Source organism: Acinonyx jubatus, chromosome A2, assembly GCF_027475565.1.
Source record: "Acinonyx jubatus isolate Ajub_Pintada_27869175 chromosome A2, VMU_Ajub_asm_v1.0, whole genome shotgun sequence".
Lineage (NCBI taxonomy): Eukaryota > Metazoa > Chordata > Mammalia > Carnivora > Felidae > Acinonyx > Acinonyx jubatus.
Genome location: NC_069383.1, coordinates 85,053,398 through 85,079,423, shown reverse-complemented (window position 1 = coordinate 85,079,423; position 26,026 = coordinate 85,053,398). Strand labels below are relative to the sequence as shown.

At 38.6% G+C, this 26,026-nt stretch overlaps 1 protein-coding gene across 14 annotated transcripts in view; it reads right to left on the bottom strand.

The window, feature by feature from the left end:
* Nucleotides 1-26,026, bottom strand: part of MAGI2 (membrane associated guanylate kinase, WW and PDZ domain containing 2) — a 1,320,050-nt gene that overhangs the window by 304,220 nt on the left and 989,804 nt on the right. For 10 of the 14 annotated variants that reach the window (XM_053218549.1, XM_053218550.1, XM_053218551.1 and 7 more), the window contains 4 exons: nucleotides 25,544-25,601; nucleotides 3,524-3,645; nucleotides 3,047-3,175; nucleotides 1,088-1,270 (listed from right to left, as the gene is read on the bottom strand). In XM_053218549.1, the coding sequence (XP_053074524.1) occupies nucleotides 1,088-1,270; nucleotides 3,047-3,175; nucleotides 3,524-3,645; nucleotides 25,544-25,601 (492 nt within the window). The remainder of the gene's footprint in view (nucleotides 1-1,087; nucleotides 1,271-3,046; nucleotides 3,176-3,523; nucleotides 3,646-25,543; nucleotides 25,602-26,026) is intronic. The other 4 variants (XM_053218553.1, XM_053218554.1, XM_053218561.1 and 1 more) reach the window with 1 other exon arrangement.

Below are 26,026 nucleotides of genomic sequence, written 5' to 3'. Positions count from 1 at the left end.
GCACTTTATATACTCTTTCTAATGTATTTCAAAAACTACAGTACAAAATTCTTGAACCAGTATTTTAAGTACATAAGATAAAATCTGATTTCTTCTGGGGCACCTGGGTGGCTCCAGTTGGTTAAGTGATAGACTCTTGATTTCGACTCAAGTCATGATTTCATGGTTCACGAGATAGAGTCCCACATCAGGCTCTGAGCTGACAGTGTGAGGCCTGTTTGGGATTCTCTCTCACCCTCTCTCTTTGTCCCTCCCCTGGCTTGCACTTTCTCTCTCAAAAACATGTCTTTTAATTTCTTCTTCCATTTTTTTTTCCAGATAAGGAAACTAGCATTTATAAATTATGGGATTAATCCAAGGTCATGGGCCAGGTGGGAGAATTCAAAATCAGACTTGAAAACCAGACTTAGTTCATTATGTTTTTTCTCTACCTCTGTACACCTTTCATATTTTACATTTTCTTGCCCTTCATAGTTTGCTTCTGCATCTCCATGTTAAATGAATTTTGATTCTAATTTGATAGACATCCAAGTAACTGCATGTGAAAATGGATTCATAACAACTACAGGAAAAAAAACCCTATATAGTAAAATATTGATAGAGACATATAAAGATGAATACCATTCAACATTTTTTCCTATGAGATGAACATACATATTTAAATATCTAACCTGGGCAATTCAGCACGAGACTCTCACAAGATTAATGCAGATTTTAAAATATCAATGGTTGAATATAAGGTAGAATAGTATGAAATGTTAATCACATCTCTAAGAAGGAACTCTAAAAATAAGTTAGAAAAGTGTCAATCTCAAGAATCCATTAAATCCAGCAAATAGAAGGGGCAGTGGGAAAAATGAGACAAAAGTGATACTTGGAGCTATTTCCAAAATACTTCAATTTGATACTCTTAACCTTAGGAGAAACATAATTTCTAGTTTCCCTAAAGGGAAGTGATCTTTGACCTTCAAATGAAAAACACAAAGAAACTCCTCCTATTTGCTTTAGGAAACAAAAAAAGAAAGAAAAAAGAAAAAAAGAAAGAAAGATATTGTAAAGCAAATTTCCGAAGTAGTAAGGAACTCACCTGTTTCCATTTTCCCATCCTGTGCTGCAGGCCCATCGGGAATGACACTTTTCACCTGCAGAAACTCATCAGGCTCGTCTCCACCAATGATGGTGAATCCAAAACCCATGTTGCTCTTTTTTAGGGTGGTGCTGAGGAACGTTCCCTTCAACTGGGATGCATCCCGGGTGAAGAGTGGTTTTTCTACATTGGCCAATATAAGTTAAAAAAGAAAAAGCATGTTTAAGGCAAGTTCTCATGCAGAGGAAACCCCCTACTGAGCAGCAATCCCAGGGGTAGGTGTGGGGTCTCCTGTAGTAAACGCAAGCAGGGGGTGGGGAGTGACCTGCTGACACAGAGCAGTCCCACGCATCCAGGAAAGGTGCAAAAGCTGCTTAGTTTGTGGAAAGATTTTCTGTCGGTCAATGTTTCCATTCACCAAAGTAGCCCTCCTTGGGCTTTTTAAAAAGGGCGGAATCAACAGGCTGTCAACACCTACAGATAAAGAAGAGCCCAAATCATCCAGACACATCTGGATACATTTCTCTTGTTCTAAAGGACTCCAAGCAGGAGGTATGTGTGAGTGGCTGGATAAATCCTTTAAGGGATAAAACTAGAAAGCCAAAATGGACTATTTTATTTTTAAAAGAATAGCAGCCATGGTATGCTACCATCTTTTCAAAGGTCTCAATTGTTCAGAAGGACTGCCTGGATGTGGGAACTGAGTTAACTTTTGTTTATATTGTAAGATGCTATAAAATAACCAGATAAAGTTCTACTGACCTTATAGTCTTTAGTATACTCTGAAAGGTGAGCAAAAGGCAAGCTGATATTTCTCTATATAATTATGAATGTAAAGGTAACACATTTTGTAACAATATTGTTGATACATTCAAATCATATACCTAAATAATCTGAACAAAACGTGACCCCACTTATCTAGGTTTGACCACTAATTTGTTCTAGAATATGCTTTTCCAGCTATGATCTGTAATAAACATATTCCTAAGCATATTAAATGCTTAAAAATAACAGGCTGGGAAATAGAATTAATATCTGCTTTAAATGCTACCTCAGTCAAATATGTGTGTGTATATATATGTGTGTCTGTATATATATAGGTACATACACACACACACTTTGGGTGATATGATTTGATATTTGCAACAGTCACCCTATATATAGTAACTTAGCTAACTATTTTGGTGCTTTTGCTGCTGTTACATTTTGGGTGATATGCAGTAGATATAATGAGTCATCATTGGAATTTTAATTTATGTATTTATATATCACATATATCTTTTAAAGTATTAAATATAATTCTCTATTTTACATTTAAGCTTATTTTACATCTCTCTACTATATTTTTTATTATGTTTTTAATATGAAATTTGTTGTCACGTTGGTTTCCATACAACACCCAGTGCTCATCCCAACAGGTGCCCTCCTCAATGCCCATCACCGACTTTCCCCTCCCTCCCAGCCCCCATCAACCTTCAGTTTATTCTCAGTTTTTAAGAGTCTTTTATGGTTTGGCCCTTCTCTCTCTAACTTTTATTTTTCCTTCCCCTCTCCCATGGTCTTCTGTTAAGTTTCTCAGGATCCACATAAGAGTGAAAACATATGGTATCTGTCTTTCTCCGTATGACTTATTTCACTTAGCATAACACTCTCCAGTTCCATCCACATTGCTACAAAAGGCCAGATTTCATTCTTTCTCATTACATCTCTCTTCTTTAAAATGCAAATGAAACATGCATGTAACCTTGCCATCTACGTTTCCTTTATAAATGTAACATGTACAATTGGAGAGAAGCTTTAGTGAGACCTTTACATTCATTGTGATTGTGCAGTAGTGGTAAGGTGTTCATGCTTTCATTGACGAGCAAGAGCCCACAAGATGTGAAAAGTTTGTGCAGCACTCATCCCACTACGTGGTTCCAACGTGTGGTCAAGTGCAGTGAGCAGCCTCGGACATACCAAAGGGCCAGGGCCTCCCTGTGCGGTTGCGCGGACAGTAAGACAAGTCAGTCACGCTGCGCGACCTCTCCAGCACAGCGCGGGGGCGGGCAGATTTGGGCCTGGGTAATGTCGATGAGGAGCCGTCTACTGTCACAGAGGAGAACAAGCCTTATTCTTGTGCGTGGTCTTTGAGGACAAACCTATGAGTCTCTATGAATCTGCAGTGCACAGTACCACTGTCAAAACCCATTAATCTCCACCTGGCAACATGCTGTACATTTCTACAAGGTACTGCCGGAAGCTTTAACTTAATCCATGGTTGCTAAGTGCATCCGTTTAGAAACAGAGCTACCACCCAGCTAAAGCTAATAGCGGGGTTTGGGGAAAGCACATCGATTATTTGAAACAGTCCAAGCTAAAGGCATATTTGGAAGAACGGGCAGTTTGATAGATGATTTTTCCCCTTGAAATATTGCACGTTGACATGGTACTTACCTCGGAAACCTGGGGCCTGCAGGGGCTTTGTTCCAAGTTCTGTGTGGGGCATGTTATGCTGCTGTAGCTTCCTTTTTGCTTCCAGGACAGGGTTTTCAAACTGTGTTCTTCTATTTATGTGGCTAAAAAATAAAATTTCAAATTAGGATAACAGTGGGGCAAAGTCATTTAAGAGAACATATGTATAGCTCTACAGAGAGCAGGCGATTAAGAGACACCTTATGTGATTAGTCAAGTCCCCGCCCCCAGCCCCCCCCCCCCCCCCCCCCCCCCGCATGAGGTCAGGCCTCTGCTGGCCCGTGGACAACTCACATTTCTGTGACAGAGGCAGAGTTCTCAATAGCTCGATCATATGTTATTGTATTTAAATCATGCATGATTCAGCCAAAGAACTAGAATGTGCACTTGCTTTCTGGTCTGCTGTGAGATGAGTTTGATGCATTAAAACAAATGGTCAGGGGTGCCTGGGTGGCTCAGTCGGTTAAGCGTCTGACTTCAGCTCAGGTCATGATCTCATGATTTATGGGTTCGAGCCTTGTGTTGGGCTCTGTGCTGACAGGGTGGAGTCTGCTTGGTATACTCTGTCTCCCTCTCTCTCTCTGCTCCTTCCCCTCTCGTACTCTGTCCCTCAAAAATAAATAAATGTTCAAAAACATTAAAAAAATAAAACAAATGGTCAGCAAAGGAAATGTATACCAAATGGTGTTGAGAAGAGTATCATCTCAGCTTTGCAAAGACCCCATATCTAACAAGATAAGTTAAATTCACTGATCACTAGTGACCAGCGTTCACACTTTTTAGAGTCAGACAGACCTGGATTGAAGGGCTGGGATATAGAAGGAAAGATTCCCAAATATATTTATGGAAGTTGTAGAAATGTCTGTAGGAGGGCTGATGCTGAGATAAATCAAAAGTAGAGTATTTACATTGGATATGATGAGATGATAAACTCATAGATATCAGACTCATAGCTGTGGATCAGCTAACTTGAGGGCTTCTAGTATAAGAATCTCTTATAGTCTGCTTACAGTTTAATGAATTCTTGTATGAAATTTAGAGCTCCTTGTCCATGAAGAGGGTAGGAACCAACAACTCTGCCTCATGGCAGCACCACACAGCTCTTTCTGTAGGATATAAATGCCCCCACAAGAAGGCTGACATATACACTGGTTTTGGTTCTTTGTACAAACAGAAATAGGATTATGGTATGAAAGCCTGAAGAGCAAAGAGAAGGTAGAAGAGGAACGAACAGGTCTGAGTACTTAACTCTATTTTAAGTGTAGTAGATACATTTTGTCAATGTAGTTAAGCAACAGTCCTGAATTTGAATCATTGCTGTTTTAAAGGCAATGAGACTGACACGTGGGAGGTCGGATAACTTATTCTAAATCTCCTGCCTACAAAGTGGCAAGGCTGGGATCTGACTATGCCTATTTCTAAAAGGCAATTCTTACCTACGTACCTTCTCTTTCTGATGTATTAGTTCACACTGGCAAGTGCACCCCTCCCCCCACAGAATCCTCTCGTTATGTCTTCTAAAAGTACATATTAGAAAGAAAAGGAGGCAAAAGAAGCGAAGTCTCAACAACCAATTTTCTATTATTATAAATCAGATACTTCCTAGTGAGACAGAAAAGCAGTTGTCAGGAACGTGATTCCATGGCTGCAGTATCTAATTACTTCCTCACGGGGGTCGGGGAAGGGTAGCTGCCTGCCACACAGGCTCTTGAATCAATTGGCCCTGTATTCAAAAATCTAGCTCCACCACATGAATAGTTATGTGATTAAACCTTCATCTGTCATATAAACATAATATTGCCTTCCTCCTGGGCAGGTTGTGAGGGTTTGATGAAATAGTGAGTGCTGATGCAGAGGATCAAACACAGACAGCTCAGTAACTAGCAGCAGCTGTTACCGCCCTGCCACCAGCATCACCGTCCCATCCTTACCATCACTGTCAGCATTTGAGTCCATAGGCTTTATGGGATTGGGGAGGGAGGAGTTTAAAAGCCCTAGGCCTTTCTCTCATATTGCTTCTGGTGCTATTTAGGAAGAGGGTGCTTTATAGCAATGCTTTGGTAATGGAAGTCACCAGTACGGAGTCCAAAGTAAGTCTGCCTTATGTAAAATTCTTTCCAATTGGAGGTAAATACTACTGTAATGCTCTTGTGCACAAAGGAGTCACTGTGATCTGTGGTGTGTAGTGAGCTGTGGCGTGTGATCTTTCAAAGCTTCTTCACCCTGGAAACTCTGATACCCCCACTCCATTGCAGAAGGATCAGAGTTTGAGGTTTCTCTTCCATTTTCTCCACTTTTCATGTAACCTGCTTGTTAAAATCCCCTGAAGTCTTCCTATTACCCGAAGAAATATCATTCCTGACTTTGCCTTTCCTTATCTCTGTGGCTTCCCCTTTGCTGCATCACCACATGCCCGTTTTGCTTTGACACACTTGGAGCTACTCTCTCAATGACAACACTAGGCCAGTGCTCTTATCCTTTCATGTGAGATTCGGTGATCAATACTGCAGCGCTTGAAGCAAGACGACCTGGGTGTGATGTGGCATCTTGGACAAATTACTAAACTCCAGAAGCATCAATATTCTCGTATGCGAAATGGGGACATAACTATCTGCTTCTTGGGATTGCTGTGAGGATCAGAGAAATAAGGTTTGCAAAGCACAGATACATAGGGAGAACCCCACAATTGTCAGGTCTTAGTTACTGTTTATTCTTCAAGGCCTAGCTAGTCTTCATCCCTATTATAAATAAGTGCTGCTGTCAGGGTCATTATCATCACGATGCTCTTCCCATCTGGGCTTTAACTCCTTCCCTAGCTTCCCCTAGCAACACTGCCAACCTGTGTTCCACTCTTCCCCTTGGCTCTCATAAAACCTTGAACAGAATTCTCTTGTCCCAGTTTGTTTGTTTGTTTGTTTTCTTTAAAACTGTCTCATCATTAAGAGGATTTGGGAGCACTTTTAAGGCACAAAGTCAACAAAGTAAACAAAATCAGGCTGATGTTAGTTGAATCTAGGTAGAAGATCCATCAACAAACTTGATAATATAGGATCCTACTTGTTTACCCGTGTTATGTGACAAATGAGCTTTGAGCTTTCAGGCTGCTAATTCCACTGGAGAGAGAATCTAGTTATATTCTTCTGAGTATTTATGTTAAACCCAACATGTTCAGAGGACATAGTTACCGTTCCTGTTACCGTTATCTAGGTTTTGGATTAAAGAGGTTTTCGTGATGTGATATACAATATTCTAATAATAGTTTCACAATAATGAATTTCACGAACTATCATAACCATATCATACAGTAGTTTAATAATTGATTTTTGTGTTTATTTCCTTCCCTCTTTTTTTTTTAAAGTTCTTTAGTAGTCTTCACTTAATTGGTTTATTGGTTGCTAATAAATTTGCAACACAAGGAGAGGCCAAGGGTATGCTCCTAGCCAGGCTCCTGTGTGTGTGGGCTCAGGTAGGAAACACTGCCCTGGGGCAGGGCACAGTCCCCTGGTATCCCAAGGGATGGAAGGAAAAGGCCCTCTCTTCTGAGGAATCTCCCGGATGAACACAGTGGCCAGTGAGCAAACAGAACCAGAGGAGCTAAATGAAAACAAGGGAGGGAGGGACAGATGAGCAGGGGTGGGGGAAGGCAGCATCCTCTGGTAGTCCCCACCCCTGCCCACGGGGGCTCATTAGCCTGTGCCTGGGTCCAAATTGTGCACACCTGTGTACGTGTGCCATGTGTTCATCTTTGTATGCTAAGCAGTGGGCACAGTGAAAGACATTATTTTTTGGTTAAATAACTAAATGATGAGTGTGTGTTTTAAAACTTGTTTACAAATATATGTTAGTAATTTTGAGAAACCAAGAGACTGCTTTGAAGTGTACTGAAGTATCAGCTTTCTTCATTTCCTGTCTGTTCTATTTCTGTTCTGCTAGGTCACTGTTCATCACACGAGGAAACTTATCCTCAGAAAATACATTATAAGAGCATTCTGAGATACATTTCTATATACAGTTGGGTTCCTCCAATTGCCACCTGCATGTAATTATTTCCTTAGCAAAATCAATGTGTGGCCACCTGCTTTATGGACACTATTTTGAAAATACTCCATTCATCATCAAAGTGAATTTCTAGAGTTCACAGAGAATGAAAATATCAATGAACCAGTCTGGCATGCCTTGTACCCCACAAATAGTGGAAGCTGGGTATGGCTTTAGTATCCTGAACTAATTGCTACAGAACATTCACATCATCATAAATGAAGTCATTCATTTAAAAGTTAAAATGCTCCCAAGCTTGAAAAGGCCTATCACAAAGAAATATGATTGTAGCTGAGTAAGAAAGCTTTGTCTTCCTTGTGCTTCCAAAATGAATAGTTTCAAGTCCTTTCAGCAAGGATTTGGGGGTCTTACAATGTGTACAAAGGATGTGAATGATAAATTCCACCATCCTTCTCATTGTTTAGGCTCTGTAAGATCATTGCTAACTATTTCATCTTGCTTCCATATAGACCAGGAACCTGGGGTGCTACCAAGAGTTCTTGCCCTTTAATTATATCTAGCCTATTGTCATTGTACTAATAGAATCTTTAGGTGGTACCTGCTAAGGGGATAAAAGCCATATTCTAAAGTGGGTATATTCTAACAACCTAATCTTCTTTTCACAAGAACTACTGACATGAGATGCTTCCATGTTGGAATGGCAAAGGGATCAGGGTGTTCAAGGATGAGGTTCGTCTTTGCCTTTGTGCTCACTCATTTGCAGCCTAACTGCCTCCTTTCACTATGGAAGGGAAACTTAAAATAAGTTCATCTGTGGCAGTGCTTTGTAGTTCTGAACAAACCCGAGGAGCTTAAAAACAAGCAAACCAACAAAAACACAAAGAGAGAAGACTCAAGCCCATGCTAAATCAACAGAGCCTTAATATCAGAATGAGCTATAGGCATTGGCATTAACAAAACTTCCCAGATAGCACTAGTGTGCAACTAGGGTTGCAATCTCCTCTGGAGTTAGACGCTGAGAAGGTGTGAAAAGGTAGTTGAATAAGGAATTTCTTGCCTGATAAGATTGATGTGGAAGTCTCCTTTTCTCTATGTGGCCTTGGGGAGTACTAGGAAATGCTATATTGGCTCCAGAGGAGAGGACTTATGATATCACAAGTTGCACAACGTGCACGGAGTGGGGGGGGGGGGGGATAATATTTGCAACTGATTGGATGATATGCTACTCAAAGTAGTCCCAGGTCAGGTTCCTGTTTGACTTGCCACCTCCTTCACTGAGGGAATAGGAGAAACAGGAGTAAAGTTGGACATCCTAAGCCCATCAGTACACACAGGACAGGTCAGCTGAGGGTCATCAAGGCCATCATCTGACCCTCACTACCAGTGCTGCCTCCATTTTCCAGTCTCTTCATGCCCCACCTTGCTTCTCCTGGGTTTTGGAGATTAGTTCACAGTCACAAATGACATCTTCTGTACCCACTGGCTACTCTCCCACCATCTTGACTAAAATTGAAAGTTTAGAAATATACCTTTGGGTTGATGTGAGAGAGACAAGAGAATAGCTTTCAAGTAGAGACTGTACCGCAGCTGAAATATTTACAAGGTGGTCAAGGTGGTTACACGAATTACTTTAAGGTAATGACGAGGTGGCCAGCGCTCAATAAATATTTGTTGAGTAAGTGCATGGATGGGAGGCAGGCATCCATGAAAGGTGATAGATCTCTTTGGTTTTTCCAGTTTAACTGTCTCGTGAAATATATCTTGTGACAGAACTTTATGTGAAGTTTAGGGCCAGGTCATGTGATAGAACCAATCTGCATTTGGTTGAAGACTCATAAAACCCTTCAAAACAGAAAATCTTCCAAGACACTCTTGTGATAGGTGAAAATGTCAGCCTACTATGAAGATGGAAGATTTGGATCTGAGAGGCTCATTACTAGTAGCTGCTACCTTGTGTTACCCTAGAAATGTGCTCATATGGAAAAGCACTATGTTAGGGACAAAATGAGGGAGCCCACAGAGGCAGCCACTCAGCATTGAGCGTGGAAGATTGGTTTGGGATTTTGGGTTGCAGCTTAGTATATCATTCCTTGTATGTAATCTTGCTCCTTTAGGGGTTTCCCAAAATGTATTTCACTTGGAGCATTTAAAAAAATATAAAATAATTCCTGAATGGAATTGGAGTGTGAATCTCCTGGTTCCTTGGAATTCCCTAGGTTTTCTGTGACCCCAATTCGGATTCCCATGCTTCTGGGTGGTCAGAAAAGTCTGCATATTACCTCCTCACATCTGAACCCCTAGACTGTAGCTGCATTGGTGAACACATACATTGTATCCTCCCTATGCATAGTTTATTCATTTTATAACAAGCCTTGAAAAGACTCCATAAAGTTTTCTCTACTATGAAGTTTCAAGTAGTAAAAACTATTTCATGCCTTGGAAACTAAGAGAAGATAATAACCCTATGGGGATCTCCTGGGGCCAACCCTCTTCCCAGAAGGCAGGGTAGGATATTAACACCTTAGTCACTATAGACATGTTGCCGGGATTCCCATCCAAGCTCTACTAGGTGTGTGACCTTGGGGACATCATTTACCCTCTTTGTGTTTCAGAATTTTTCATGTGTAGAGTTGGGATAAAAGTAATATCCACCTCATAGAGTATGCATATTAAATGAATTTAAGTGAATAAATCACTTCAGACCAGTACCTGGATATAAGTAGTCAATAAATGCTATCATGATTCATCAAATATTTGTTTCTCAAATACTCTTTGCTCGGCACTATGGAAGAAGGTGCAGGGAGGGGTAAAGATCAACCAGACATGTAGTCTAGTAGGAGAGATAAAACAGGAACAAAAATAATTATAAAATAGGGCTTACATAATACAAAATATGCCTTACAGAGATTTGAAACACTAATTTTTAAAAGTACTAGTCTAAAGACAAATGTTTTAAATATATTTTATTTTAAAATAGGAGCTTTGGATAAATGGAAGAATTGAATCTATTTTACTAGGGGTATTTAAAAAAAAACAGAATAATTGAATCCCACCTCTGGAAAGATTTCTTCCCAATTCTAACACTTAAGTGATAATTTTCTTCCTATAAATGTCCATTCATTATGCCCTACTGTACCTGAGGGTAATGTGAGTTTGCTTTGTGAATGTGGGTGGGAAGATTGAGTTATTCACATATTACTTGCTCCTTCTTTTCCTGGACAAAAGGGTGTCTGACCTGGGGATATAGTGTGCAGGTGGGAGGCAGAATCATAGCTAACTGAGAAGAGTATCCACATATTAGCACTGAAATTCTCACAGCTGAGGAGTCTGTCCTCCATTTTTCATGAGTCTGAACTTACCAAACGTGGATATATTTTCAGATAAATGAACTCTCTCCCCCCTTCTCCAGCAGTAGTGTTAAGTTACTTGGTTAAGACATTGACCTGCAATGTGTATTTTATATATAAGGGGCATTCATCTCTTATCCATTACTACTTACCAATTACACAGAAAACTTGATATTTTACTCCTAGCAGAAATAGCACTGTGCACTGTCAATCATGTCATGAAGCCTCCAGGATGTACAAGATACATAGACTCATTTTCAACAATTTCAGAGCCACTGGGCATGCATTTAAAAATATTTTCTATCCATCCCCTTCTTGTTCCCATAAAACATCTCTTTTAAATGTTATTGCTGGGTGCAATGTTATTATCAAAGGTATTTCTAAACTCGCTTCTCCATTGAGCAAAAAAAAGTGGGTTATAAACTTAAAGGTAAGATAGAGCTTATCTAGAAGGAAACTAGAAGACTGCACTATTCCAGGATCTTTCTGTATTAAGAGCCAAGACTAATACATCATCTTCCACTGGTATCTGCCAACAATGATTGAATGGCTTTGTCCTTCAAGTCTCATATTTAAGTTCATTAATTTATCAGTGTGCCAGGCGCTGGGGACACAAACATGACTATGACACAATTCCTTCACCGACAGGGCACATTACTCCACTGGGGAGACAAACAAGTCAGGTGACCAGCCACCTCAGTTCCTAGGACTAAGGGATTTCTCAGGGCATGAGACTTTAAGTTTTAAAACTGGGACAGTCCTGGGTAAATTGGGACGAGAAGAAAAGGTGACTTTTCTGCTGGTTCAGAGAAAGCCTCAGAAAAGGGGACACTGGAGGAGGCTCTAGAATGCATTTTGCCAGATGGAGAGGGGGCATTTGAGAAAGAGAGTAGGGGACACAAAAGCGTTTAGGAATATTCACTTTTGTTTAACTAGAGTAGAAGACAAGTGAATACACAGATGCACATGATTGCCTGTGGCTGGTGTGGGAGCCGGAGGTAGAGCAAGAGGATGAAAGCTACAAGACTGGAAAACCAGTTCCAAGTCATGGTATGGGGCTTGGTTTTGTCAGCAAGTCTCCCTACTTCCATTATGACTTAAGTCTAATGGATAGCTGTAGCTCTGAAAGTCTTCATCATGGAGGATATGCCTTATTCCTGAACTTGAGGGGGGGTGCATTATGAGTTTTACCATATCAGCCAGATTGGAAAATTGTGGTGCTCCCTAGAATTCTCAATCCTTTCAGCACCATTTTACTGGTCACCTCCAATGCACTAGGTATTGTTCTTTCCTGGATGAATAAGAGGTGCTCCAGGACTATGAAGAATAACTTTGTCCAGGGAACTAGACATTATCATGTGCTGGGAGGTATGAGAATAACCTGACCTGTAATATACTCTGTGTGTTGAACTGGATTGTTATTGATTAATAAATTATTTATGTGCTGTTAAAATGTGAATCACACTATAGTGTTAAGTCCTCTGAACTGCATACATCACTCACATATAAGGATAGACATACAAAGCCATGGATACAGGAACACTTTGGAGCCTGACTCCAAGGACAGTCAAAGAATTAGCAAAGACACTCAGAATAGTGAGGAATCATGCAGACAACATCACCAATATCTGCAATTAACCAGGAAGGAGGAAGCCAGGGAAAGAGTGCTAATAAATGGGGGATGGACAAGACTGGGGGCAGTACTCTGGCCGATTCTCACAGTCAACTGGACATGAAGATAATTCCAATTCCATCTGGTACCAAAACTCCCAACATTTCCAGGTCCAATAACCATAGTGAGAAAGATATTAAAACATATTATGTTTGACTATTGGGTCTTTATTACTGCCTGGACTGGGGGAAACCAGATATATAGCTATTCCTTTTACACACTGGAAAGTGATGCAGGAGGAACTAGAAAGCCAACCAACAAACAAAAAAACACTCTTATTTTGATACTTGGCATAAACTTTCACTATGATACCATGGGGCCTGAGTGTGGGCAGAAGGCTCTCGTTCTGGGAAGGTAAGGACCTTGGGAAGAAAGGCATGGGAAAAAAAAGAAAGAAAGTAGTGGGAATAGAGAATAAAGGTTTAGCAGAACTAAGAGCAAAGAAAGGTGGAAATGAATTACTCCACGGTTGTTTTCAATAGGTTGTTTTTTGCAGGACAAGTATTGTTGCAGAGTTTCACATAATTAGCATACAACGTTTAAAATTATGCCATTACTGTAAGAGCAAAGCTTCATACAGATTAGATGATAGTTCCATGTAGCTGTAATGGGGTATGTATTTTCACATAACGTGTTTGTTCCTTTTCATAATACGCACCAGGAAGGCGAATTTAGGCTCCCACATCGGGCTGAGTTTATATTTTTCATTCTGAATCGTTAAATAAAGATGAAAGGTGTGATGTTGAATATTTCAGAAGTGCATTCCATTTTGCAGTTTTAAAGTTACTTAGTTCCTGTTCTGATTTAAATTATTTAATAGATGCCACAATTTGGGGAGAAAACAATTGTTTGAAGAAAGAATGTCAGCCTTGTAAACAAAGGAGAAAATAAAGGGAGAATGGTGAATGGTAGAGGGAGTGGAACTATTATTCATTGAACAAACACTATATGCCAAACCCTCAGCTAAACAGGCTCCATACTTTTAATTCATGTGGTCTTCAAAGTTCGTAAATGATTTTCTGCAGATCTCACAGCAAGGGGCAGGTGTGTGATTCAAGCCCAGCTTTGTGTAGTGCCAAATCCAACAATACTGATTTATGTGGTTCTGACACAAATACACACTTACTTTTCAAATGACGTAATTTACATATATACAGGCATGGACTATGTTTGTAATCCTTAATATACTTTATCCAGGCGATTCTCAACTTCTTTTCACCAGAATTCATTGTGAAACCGGTAACTTTCACAGTATTGTAAATTACAACAGGGAAATGGATGCAAAAAGGGCAAAAAATTTTAAAATACGGCACATTATTTTGATTATGAAATGATTTTGTTTTTTTTAGACCACCCATAGATTATGTACATAGAAATGGGGACTTAGGTTTCATAAGAAAACGTGTGTGTGTGTGTGTGTGTGTGTGTGTGTGTTGCATACTGTGAAAAATGAAATGGTAATGAGAATATGGGTGAGGAACTAGGAGCCCTGGCTTTGCATAATGCGGTTTTTAAACCAGAAAAGTCTCCTTCAAGGATTGCCTTTCAGATTCACTGAGGGTTAATCTTAACTCAATTTTCCTGAACTCTGCTCTTTAAACTGTGGAAGTCGAACATAAGTCATGTCTCTGGCAATTATGATATCGATCATAAGATGATTCGGCACTAATATTTATGCACAGGTTAAGGTTGTATGTGAGTGAGAATGAGGGAGTCAATAATAACACAAATATGCATGTCTTGTCTCAAATTTGATAAGGGCATGTGAGGTCCTACTGAGGTCCAGTGATACAATAAGAAATGAAAATGAGATACTTACTCAGCAGGAAATTTCTTACATGGTAACACAGTGGAATCTAGAGAACTGCTCAACTCTCTCCCTGGCACATAAAGGTTATCTGTGAGCTGTGGACTCATGAGGAAGAACAGGGGTGAGGGGCGCCATCTGCACTCTCTGCTATCCTCAATCTCACGTGTGCATCTAGGGTTTCACTAACATGAAAGCCACTTACAATGAGTCTGAGTTGTCATTCTCTCCTAGTTTTGAGACCCAATCAGTATTCAGAGTTTAAGCTACATTTGAAGGTGGAATCCACCACTCACTACCTTTGTGAAGTTCCCCTGATACCTCTGAACTGCAATGGCCCATCTGTAAATATCCTACTTACCTCATGGGAGTATTTTGAGGAGCACACAGAAAAACTGTATGAAAGCATTTAAAGATGGAACATTATGGAAATTTAAGTTGATTTTAATGTTATTTTATATTTAGAGTATGAGAGTTAACTAGAGCTTAAATATGGACAACATAAAGTCTCTAAATTCTTGTCCTGGGCTGTAATTCTATTCTCACCTTGTAGTTTGATGGCTTGACTTCTAGAAGTTTCTCCATCCATGAAACATGAATAATAGCATCTAACATAAAGTTTTGTGGTGATGATTTAATGAGTTATGTAAAATACCAACTATCTACCAAGTAGGTAGGTACCAACTTAATAGATGCTAGCTATTAATATTACTTTTCTGGGTTGACTAATAGTTACTAAGTATTTACACATTAAGTCAATGTCACAAAGTAAACTACTAAGTAATGTTACAGAAAAAAAAAAGAAAATAATTCCTATCACTTTATCTATCTGAAAATATATTCACCTTTTTTTTGCACCTAATTAAAATGGAAGAAAGGGAAGTAAGAACAGGATGAGGGGACTTTGTCAGCCTCCATACGTGAGTGTTGTGCTTAATGGAAATCTGAACTAATGTTTTAACATTATGATGAACTTAACAAATGGTGCTTAATAAGCTGTCAGAAACTACATACCTAATGGTGAGTTTCTTCTAGACTACATTAGTGCAAAACTAATTTCACTGGTTCATCACAGCAAATTGACTTTCTTTTGCCTGTATGTAGTAGAGCTGGCTAACCTTCTAAGCCACAGCGTAGAGTATTTTTTTTTCCCCTGACAATTCTGAAGTTCATCTTATGTAGCTAGATTGAATTTAAATGTGAAATCTTATAATACAGATCTTTTTTAATCCACCTGTTTTTAGTATACAATTAGCTGAATCTATTTTAATATCATTTGGTCTAATTAAATGCAAAGTCACCTCTTAAACACTAGTAATAAATAATGTTTAACAATATCGCTTCACATCATAAGGGGAAAACAACATTCCCTTCGAATGTATTCAGCTTTGATAATAGTTCTTACCCTGACTTTTTGTTTATAAGCTTATATTTATCTTTCTGCCCTTTTAATGACAATTGTAACCACCATCTCATGTCTGTAGATATGAAGTACATTTATATTTTTTCCATAGCTTTGTGAGGAGATTCTATTATAATAATCCACCCTTTTTGGAAGCCTTCTTTCCATAACACTCATGTGATGGGATGGTTAAAACCATTAAAATAAAATTCAAAAAGTGGTAATGTATATGTTATTGTCTAGCCAAATAACAAGTGGAAATTGAAAGAAAATGCTTTCAGATTTTAAGTATTCTTTGATCAGCAGTTATAATGAGAAAATAATGAGGCTCACACAGGAAAATGGCCAAAATTATCCTTGTTAACACAAGGTACAGTAGATATTCCTTGAACTAGCAGAGACCTTAGCAATCACCTAATCCAAACTGCTCATTTGACAGATAAAAGCCAGGGAGGTTAAGTATAATTTTGCACTTGCCTGTGAATTCAAAATCATGGATGCAAAAAGGACAAGTATTACTAACATCATGGTCTGTGACACAGCATGAATTTTGAATACCATTATCTGTATATTGAAAAAGACGAGACTAAAGTTCTCATGTGGGGGTGGAGGGGCATTACATTTTACCCATTTAGGGTGACCATCCTCTGTTTTATTCAATAATAGGCTGCCCAAAGGATGACATCAATAGGCCACTTCCTGGGTTTGACTAAGTTCCCTCATCCCTGACAGTACTAACATCTCTCTGAGCTGAATGTGATTCTAGTTATGTATCCATTAAAGATCTAAAAAGGCCTAAATGCCAGCCAAGTACTTTAATTCCAGAAAGAATTCTTTTCTAACACTGGGGGTAAAAATGGCTGTGTTGTTTCAGTATGCTAGTTTTCTACTTGCTGTGATCCTGAGGGATTTTTAGGATAATTTTGACTCCATGGAATTTTCACTTTATGTGCTAACTTTAGAACTTAGTCTAAGATAGGACTCCAAAGTATGTGATGATACGGATTGGTAGCATGAGACAACAATCTGCAATTCACCCACAAGAAGCCTAGCATGTTTAATCCAGAGAGAGAATAGCTAAACTATAGAAGCTAACTGTTCTACAAATTATAGAATAATAACAGTGACCTTGGGGTGCCTGGGTTGGTCAGTCGGTTAAGTGTCTGACTTCAGCTCAGGTCATGATCTCATGGTTCATGAGTGAGATAGCTCATGAGTGAGATAGCTCAGAGCCTGGAGCCTGCTTTGGATTCTGTGTCTCCCCCTCTCTCTGTCCACCCCCCTCCTCTCTCTCTCTCAAAAATAAATAAACATTAAAAATTTTAAAAAAGAAAGAATAATAACAATGATCTCTTTATGTGTTATATAACATTGCCTTGGCTTGGCAAGAGGCAAACAGGATTGTCCAGTTGAAGATAGTAGCAGCTTTCTGATGTGTTGCCTTGCTGTGAACTCCATTGGACTGGAGTCCCCTCCTCCAATGGCAGGGACAGCAATTCCCACAGGGCTGTAGGTCTTCTCAGTGCAGGAATAATATCCTCCACACAGCTCATATCCAGCTCAAAGGGTTGTCTGCAACTGCCTTGAACAGCAGGTCCCCCAAATGCAGACTGTCTTCCCTGCTGTTCCCAAGGCTATTTTCAAGTTCTCATGGTCCTATAAAAATGGTGGAGAAGGAAGAAGCATGATCTTTCCTCAGGAGCACACAGCATGGTGTTTCTGGTTGTGACTACTCCTGTCCTCTTTCTCCCTGTAATGCTGAGGGCTCAGGGACTGTGTCCCTCACACTGCTGCCTCCATGACAAGTTCCTCTGCTCTGTTCTACCTGGTGTGCTACTGGGCTATATGCCTATGCTTCACCTCTGCAGAAGCACCTGACAAGAGCCTGATTTAATTTGCTAGATTCATAAAAAAAATGCCTAAAGACAAAAAAAACCCCAAAGTTTTACAAATATATTCATAAATATATTCTCAAAGAAAAGTTGATGCTGGAGTAATAATTCCCCTGTCTTTCATTACTGACTTCAAGACAAAGAAAATAATTCATTAGAATTGTAAAAATTGTCTTAAAAAACATTTATATGTAACTCTGATGCCAAGGGTGAATAATTCATTGTTATTTCTAAAATTCCATTTGCAATTAAACCAATTTAAACTTCTGGATGCTCAGAACATTCTTTATTTGGAACCTGAAGGTTTGTTAAATAAGGTGGTTTATGAGATCAAACAGTTTCTAATAAGAGTGTTTTTAATTAGAAGTTTTCTTTCCTTCATTTGAAAAGACATTCAGGGGAGGAGAAGGTAACTAGAATACAGAACACATTTTGATCATATTAGAATGAAGCAGCAGTGGTGAAGGGCCTCACAGCATGACAAATTATCTCTGATCTCAGGTGAGGGATGGATGAGGGGTGTGCATTCAGATCCTGACTGGATGGTAGTGGTAAGAAGAAAGATTGGACATGGGACTTCACTTTGATTGAAAGGATCACAGTTTAAAAATATTTGAGGGAATCTGGCATAAAGAGTAAAAGGAAGCCATAAGCCTTTCTTCTGATCTGTGGTTGAACTGTAGTGTTAGGAAAGTAAATTAATAGCCAGTTGAAATTTATACAATATGAGTGAGTAGTACAGAGGAGGTAAGTAGGAATCGCCAATTACATACTATCAGAAATGCTAATGTAGGGTGCCTGGGTGGCTCAGTCAGTTAAGTGTTCAACTCTTGATCTCTGCTCAGGTCATGATCTCATGACTTGTGAGATCGAGCCCCATATTGGGCTCTGTGCTGACAGCATGGAGCCTGCTTGGGATTCTCTCTCCCTGTCTCTCTGCCCCTTCCCTGCTCATGCGTGTGCATTCTCTCTCTCTCTCTCTCTCTCTCTCTCTCTCTCTCTCTAAAATAAGTAAATAAACATTTATCTATATATCTATATATCTATAGCTATATATATTTTTTAAAGAAATGCTAGTGTAAAGTGCAAAGAGGATGTGTATGAAGCTAGGGTGTCCCTCACTTATAAGACCAGATTGCTTGTTTCTTCCAGGCTGAAAGGAGTGACAGCACAAAGGAAGAAACTGGCCTGGCTCAGAGCAGAGGAGGTAAAAATATAAAGCTGCTGACTTAGCAAAACAGTTACTTGTAGTTCAGAAGAGATCAAATGTCCCACATTTATTTCAATAGACCTGTTCCCTTTGTTCAGCTGTGAAATGAGCTGATTTATACTTGTTTAATGAATATGAGAAAATATTTTGTCAGGTAAAGACATTTTATATTAGTATAGAAATATAGCTACTCTACTGAACAGTCTCTCTTTGCTGTATAGGGCATCAGACTTCATCAAACTTCAGCCTAACTGGCCAGATGTCCTTGGAGAACTCAGTGAAGTCTTCAGAGGACTTGTCCCCTTGTTTGTAAATGTTGTGACTGTCATTTGGGATAATGGATGTGAAAGCACATTAAAAGTTAAAATAATGCCTTAAACATTACTATTTCTACTATTACTTTCACAAATCCCAGCTATATGAGATTACATATACAATAGATAATTATGACCAGAATAACGTCCTTAGGAATTAGTCTGAAACCTCAATCCCTTTGGAAGCCACAGAAGCATCATACTCTGCAGTCCTTGCTTTATGATTTCAATGGGCTTACGGAATGATCACTAATTCTAAAGAAACACCGTTCTTTATTCCATGTGGCATGCTCTCACCATGAAATTAAATGGCATCTTCCTTACAAATCAAATCATTTCCCTTAGAGTTGTTCACTTTTGGGGGTATAGTGTAATCATGAACGAACTGCAGAAGTAATGCCATAAGGAGAAGACTTATCCATGTTATTGGGACACACAAAATAAAAATAACTAACATTTATTGAGCACTTGCTCAATGCGTGTCAATTCTAAGCACCAACCGTTGCTTGAGACTATCCAGGTTCAAATTCTGGCTCTATTATTTAGCACCTGTAAAACTATCTGTACCGCAGTTTCTTTCTAAAGTGAGGATAACAATACAGACTTCAAAGGTTTTTTGTTTTTGTTTTTTGCGAGGATTAAATGAGCTAGTATGTGTAAAGTGCTTTGAATACCACTTGGCATGTGGTAAGCTCACAATAAAAGGTCTTCCTCTCCTCTCCTCTGTCCCTTCCCTCTCCTTCTCCCCCTCTTCATCCTCCTCCTCCATGATGTGTCTACTCAAGATCTCCCAGCTGGGAAGCTGCAGGACTGGCATACTGTGAAACTCTGTAGCCCATACTCTTGGCTACTAACTGATAGTAATTGATATTACCAAATGCTATTGACAAGATTTGGAGTTCACCATAGCATAGAACATCACAGAGCAAGTGCATGGTACTTCAGTTTAGCATCTTCTCTTGCATACATTTGTAAGTTGGGGAAAGGATTTCTTTGTTAAACAGCTGTTTTGATAGCATTAAGAAAAGTTTGCCAGTGTTTGACAGAAAAAAACTGAAAGTTTGAAAAAGTAACTTTCAGTATAGGAAAAAAAAGTCTCTAAGGACAAACAAGATTTTAAAAGGGTACTCTTATCTGTTTATTTCTAATTGGAAATGTTTTACCTTCATGCTGACTTTTAAAAAAGTCTAAAGTTGGGAAGTTTTTTCTTGGAAAATTTAGAAAACTACTCAAAGGCATGAAGGAGGGAAACATTCTTAAGATATGGTATTGAGTTAAAATCCTCTCTAACCGCTTTCCAACTTGCAACATCATGACGAATACTCACCATTAACCATGAAATGAATGTGATTTTCCTTTTACATTTAATGTTACATTGAGGATATTATGCAGTATCTTTCAGACTTTCTGGAATTGTGTACAAGTAACATTTTATGGTAGCAGATGCGTGACATCACATGAAAAACTTATAAAACCTTTACATGAAAATCACATCTGTCAGTCCCCACTATCATTTTAACTGTGGTTGTATGGTTTGCTTCTCCGTCTGTGACAGAGGAGGCAGCTTTGCCTGAAAGCTGTTCCAGGAAATTGTGTCTTCTGGACTAGCTAGTTAAGCAAATTGTGTAACTGCCATTGAAACCAAAATGTACCCAGCAGACATAATTTCACAAAAGAGGAGAAAAAAACCACATTTGTACAAAAGTCACAGCTGTTCAACTCTACATTTTGCACTTTTCTCATTGAAAATTTTTTTTCTCTTCTGTATGAACAGTGACAGTTACATTTCTAGTTAGCAACTGTAGGCCTTCTTAATACATTGGTAAGTACTGTGCTATCATGGATTTGGTGTCTGTCAGAAGAAATCAGGCTAACTTCTGCCTGCTGTTCCATAGAATAGAAACTTGGTCCATCTGCCCTGTCTGCAGATGAAATAAGGGAAGATGTTGAGTAGGGCCCATTGTTCTCTAAAATGCAGAGCTGTGCGGCTGCCTCTGCTGCTCCAAACTAGTGCCAACATCCCATGTTAAGGTTCATACAATATGAACTCTTCTTCTTTCAGGTCTTACAAATCTTAATCCTGGTGGTCACCTTGTCCAGAGTCACTCTCAAGTCATTGCTAATGGAGCTAAAGGCTCAGAATGCTTGGGTCAGGAGATGGTCTCAGGATGCCTGGGTGGCTCAGTTGGTTAAGTGTGCAGCTCTTGATCTCGGCTCAGGTTCCTGGGATCGAGCCCTGAGTTGGGCTCTGTGCAGATGGCGAGGAGCCTGCTTGGGATTCTCTCTCCCCCTCTCTCTCTGCCCCTTCTCTGCTTATGCATGTGCTTTCTCTCTCTCAAAATAAATAAATGAAATTTAAAAAATGTAAAAAAAAAAGTCTCGCAGGCTGTGTGCGACATGACCTCCCCTTGTTGGACACCTTCCTTTCACTGTGAACCTGTACTAGAGGTGGGCCAGGGAGATGTTCTCTAGGGACCCCTCATTCTTCTTAGTGATGAGTTTCAGAGGCTTGTTCAGACCATTACACACTTATGCTAAATTTATGGGATGCATTTTGAGCAAAAGCTTGGAGTCTAGGCTCTACAGTCAGAGTGCCTGGGTCTAAATTACAGCCATTCCTCTCAATAATGTGTGATACTGGCTAAGTTACATAACTTCATCAGCTGGGATTTTCCTATCTCTACACTTAAGACAATCTACCTCCTTATCACTATAGTGAGAATTATAAATGTGGTAAATAAAGACTGTTGAGCACTTAACCCAGTTCATGGTACATACTAGGCACTCATTAATGTCAACTATTCTGATGATATGGTAAGGATGATGGTGGTGATGATTTTTCTGACTTTTGAATATAATAAACCTAAAATCTTAAAAGTGATTTTGCACAGGACAGAATTGTGGCATAGAAGGGTAAAATCGGTAATAGTGGTCAAAACCTATTCAATTCAGGTTTTTCAGTTTCGAGTTGTATGAACACTTTCCTCCTATAGATCGCTGGAATTGCTGTCTGCTTGTCTGAGGCTGACAAGGAGTATGAGTGCTTGTGTAACTGGGCCAGAGGCACATTTCAATCCAACATGCCCTGCTGACGACAGAGGGTCCACTCTGAAACTTCTGCTCCCAGACACTGGTCTATTTGAACAGAGTGACAGGCTGCTAAGTTAGACTTCTAGTGTCCCTGCACAGGCTTTTTTGGCCACTGGGTGGGAAGGTGGAATGTTTGTCATATTTTGTAACCATACCTCTAATTGTGTGAGTGTGTAATTAAACACCAAAAAAAATGATAGCTCTACAGAAAACCTGCTGTCCATCATTATTAATAGAATTAGTGAATCAACATTTTCTGGACTACAGATTTACAATGAAGACCATCTTGCTCTGTTTCGTTAGCTGAATATTAATGTTACAAACGTATATGATTCCAAGATATTGATACCAATGTTATCACTACAATTATAAACAGTGTCTTAATCTAGGTATATTGTATCTTATATATAATGATATCTGTAATGAAAAGTTGACATAACAACTTAAATTAGACATTTATTATTTTTTGGTGTAACTATATGAAATTAGGTGGCCTTCATTCAACAAAAATACTTTATGGGCTGAAAGTGGTGAATAACCACTACACTCAATATGCAGTGTTTCCACTTGACACAGTTTCCACCAATAAGACTACTTTAGAACCAATACACACCTTGTGAAAATAATAGTGTAATAGAGATGCAATTCACATTTTTTTGGAACAGTTAAAACAAACCACATAAATGGATATATTTCAGTTAAAATGGACAAGTTGTCTTTGTTGTGACAGGAGATATCCCTGATTTTAAGTAATGTTTACATTATATAGGATAAATGGCGGTATTTTAATTATTTTGATAATTTTTTTCAAAGGACATTTCTAAGAAATATTGGTATATAATTGTACTTAAAAATTATCTTCAGATTTGAATTATGTGTCTCAATTTTCTGGTTGGTCAGATACACCCCACACATCTACTAATTGGTGTTGGTATGTGTCACGGAATCATGTAATGGGGAAAAAGCCATGACAAGTGGTAGAACTGGATGCAACCTAAAGGAAGTTAAAACAATCTGACTCACTAAGACCTGTGTGTATGATGTCACATTCACTTGAAATCTAAAACTACTAAATATGGTGGTCTGATCTAATGATATAAGATGTGACAGGGTAAATTATGAATAATTTTCTGACTATGGTGGTGATACATGAAAAATTAAGTGGAGACATAGAGACAGAAATATAATTTAAGCAAAAGCAAATAAGAAAAGACAATCATTTAGAGTATAAAGATAATTAGGACAATTGTCTTTTAGGGTTACAGCTAGTGTCCAATTCAATAATTAATTACAAGGGGTCTACCACAGCAGATCTTTACTTGAACAACACAAACTTCAATGATTAAGAAGGTAGGAAGCATTACTTTCTGATGTGTTGGGTGTCTCACCTCTATGACAGACAATTAAGACAGGGAAGAAAAGTTTGAGTTAAGTATTATTTTCCACATTGAAGCCAGCTTGCAAGCAGTTGAAGGCATGGGAGAACAACCTGAAGAATTAGAACAGGGTGGGGGCCAACAAACTATGTCCAGCAGGACAAATTTGGCCAGCTGCCTATTTTTGTAAATAAAGTTTTATTGGATGATAGCTATGCCCCTTCATTTAAGTGTTGCCTATGGTTGCGTTCAAGCGACAGTGGCAGAGCAGAATAGTTATGACAGAAGTCATATGCCCCCCCGCAAAAAAAAAAAAAAAATTGCTATCTGGTTCTTACTGGAGTTTGCTAATATTTGGACTAAAGAAAAAAATTCTTATTCAATGAATTCTGTAAGGAAGTGTATTAAACATGAGATCTGGTTTGTCACATACCTCAGTTTTCTTTCCTTACATGGAGTTATCTTGGATTTCAGATGTAATAGTCTTAGGCATAGTACAGCATGATTTAGTGAATTAAGACCAGCTAGCATTTATTGGAGACCTATAATGTTGATAAATTAATCCAGAAGCTGCAGCTATATTATTATTAAAATATGTGTATCTTAATTGATTAAAAATATAGTAGAACTAAGGGGGAGGCTTAAAAGTATACGCAAGTGATGTCCCTTTATTTTTGCAATTAGTGATACCTCCAGGAATTCACTTTACTTTTTGCATCTATTGAGTATCTCCTGACATTAGAGCACTAGATATTATGTAAGAAAATCGCACGTGGTAAATGAGGTGAATTCATCTTGACTTGAAATGACTGACAGTGATGCCAAATTTGGGGGTTTTCTAGACGAAGATGAAGGAGATACTCAAGGGCAGGAAGCTCACAGATCTTACTCATCATCACCTCCCCAGCACAAAGAAGGGCTTGACACTTAGTAAAAGCTTAGTAACTGAATATTATTACCAAAACAATTTAGCAATAATGCCATTGATCACTAACCCTTCACCATCTAGATTATTATTGTTAAAAAGAATGTGATTAGAGAAAACAGAGTTAGATCTTGATAAATAATGTGAACACCTCTAGTTTTTCAGTCCTTGCATCTCTTGGGTAGTAAACTTCTCATAAGCAACATGTAGGCTTTGCTATTCACCCAAGAACATAAACGTTACACACTAGAAAGAATAAAAAAATTCTCTACTAGAAGAGGGGGTTCTAGAAAAGTAAGTTGCATATTTAACTTTTGGAAGTTATGAATATTACTTGATTTTCCTTAATATATATAAAGCCCTAATAGGGGCTTTATTTGAAATAAAACGATGTATGGAGGGAGTAACTCATATTATACCATACATATACATTACATTATACATGTACATATACTATACATTAAAGCAATGCAACCTCCATTAGACAACATAAAAGTCCAATCTGCAGAAAGAATAATATTAATTGGAAATGGGGCCTTAAAAGAGAAAAAAAAATTCTGAATTTTATTTCATCCTTCAGCTGGAAAATACAGCTGCTTTATTTAATTGGTTTCAAAATCTATTTTAATAGAAAATCTCTTTTGCACAACTAACCAGCTCCCAACATTTTGATTGCAAAATGAAGGGCACTTACTTTGATAACTTTAATTATCACTCACTTAGAGGACAGTGTGAAACACTTTTCCAATTGGTGTTTCAGAATCATGAGTCAAAGGAAAAGAATGACAAATTAGCCAGCTGGAGAAGGAAAATACAGCTAGCTGGTGATGCTTGAGTCTTTGTGGATATTTCAAAGTAAGATGAAAGAGAAACAAAAGGGCTGTTAGCCACACATGCTCAAGAAATGAAATACTAACACAATTTCACAACATGTTAATACCAAGTTAATAGCAAACTTAAAGACTTACTCAACATAATAAGTGCCATATATGGGATCATCAATTTTTTCCCAGCCATATGGAAGCTCTGAAAAATAAAGAGTTATTTCTTTCAGTAAATAAGCAACAGATATCACAATGTCTAATAAAAAGTAATATAATTTAATTGTTCATGTATTGCAGAAGCAGTCTACCAAAGTGGAGGAAAGCATTCAGAGTCAGCACTAACATTCTGACACGTATTGTACGAACTATAAGAAGCAATGACTTGAAAATTGGCAGTTAAAACACAGAGCTCTCTTCTCTGCAGATATACTGCTGGGGCTAGCTGTTGATGCCATGCCAGGCAGTAGGATGGCACGTCATCACGTTATCACCACTCAGGGCAATACAGAAGGCAAATTGCTTTCCTGACAGTGCATACCATTTTCTTATTTATTTGTATTGTTAAGAGGAGCATTTCAGGATAATGATCATATTTTCAAAATACCTTTCTGAGGATAGCAAATAGTT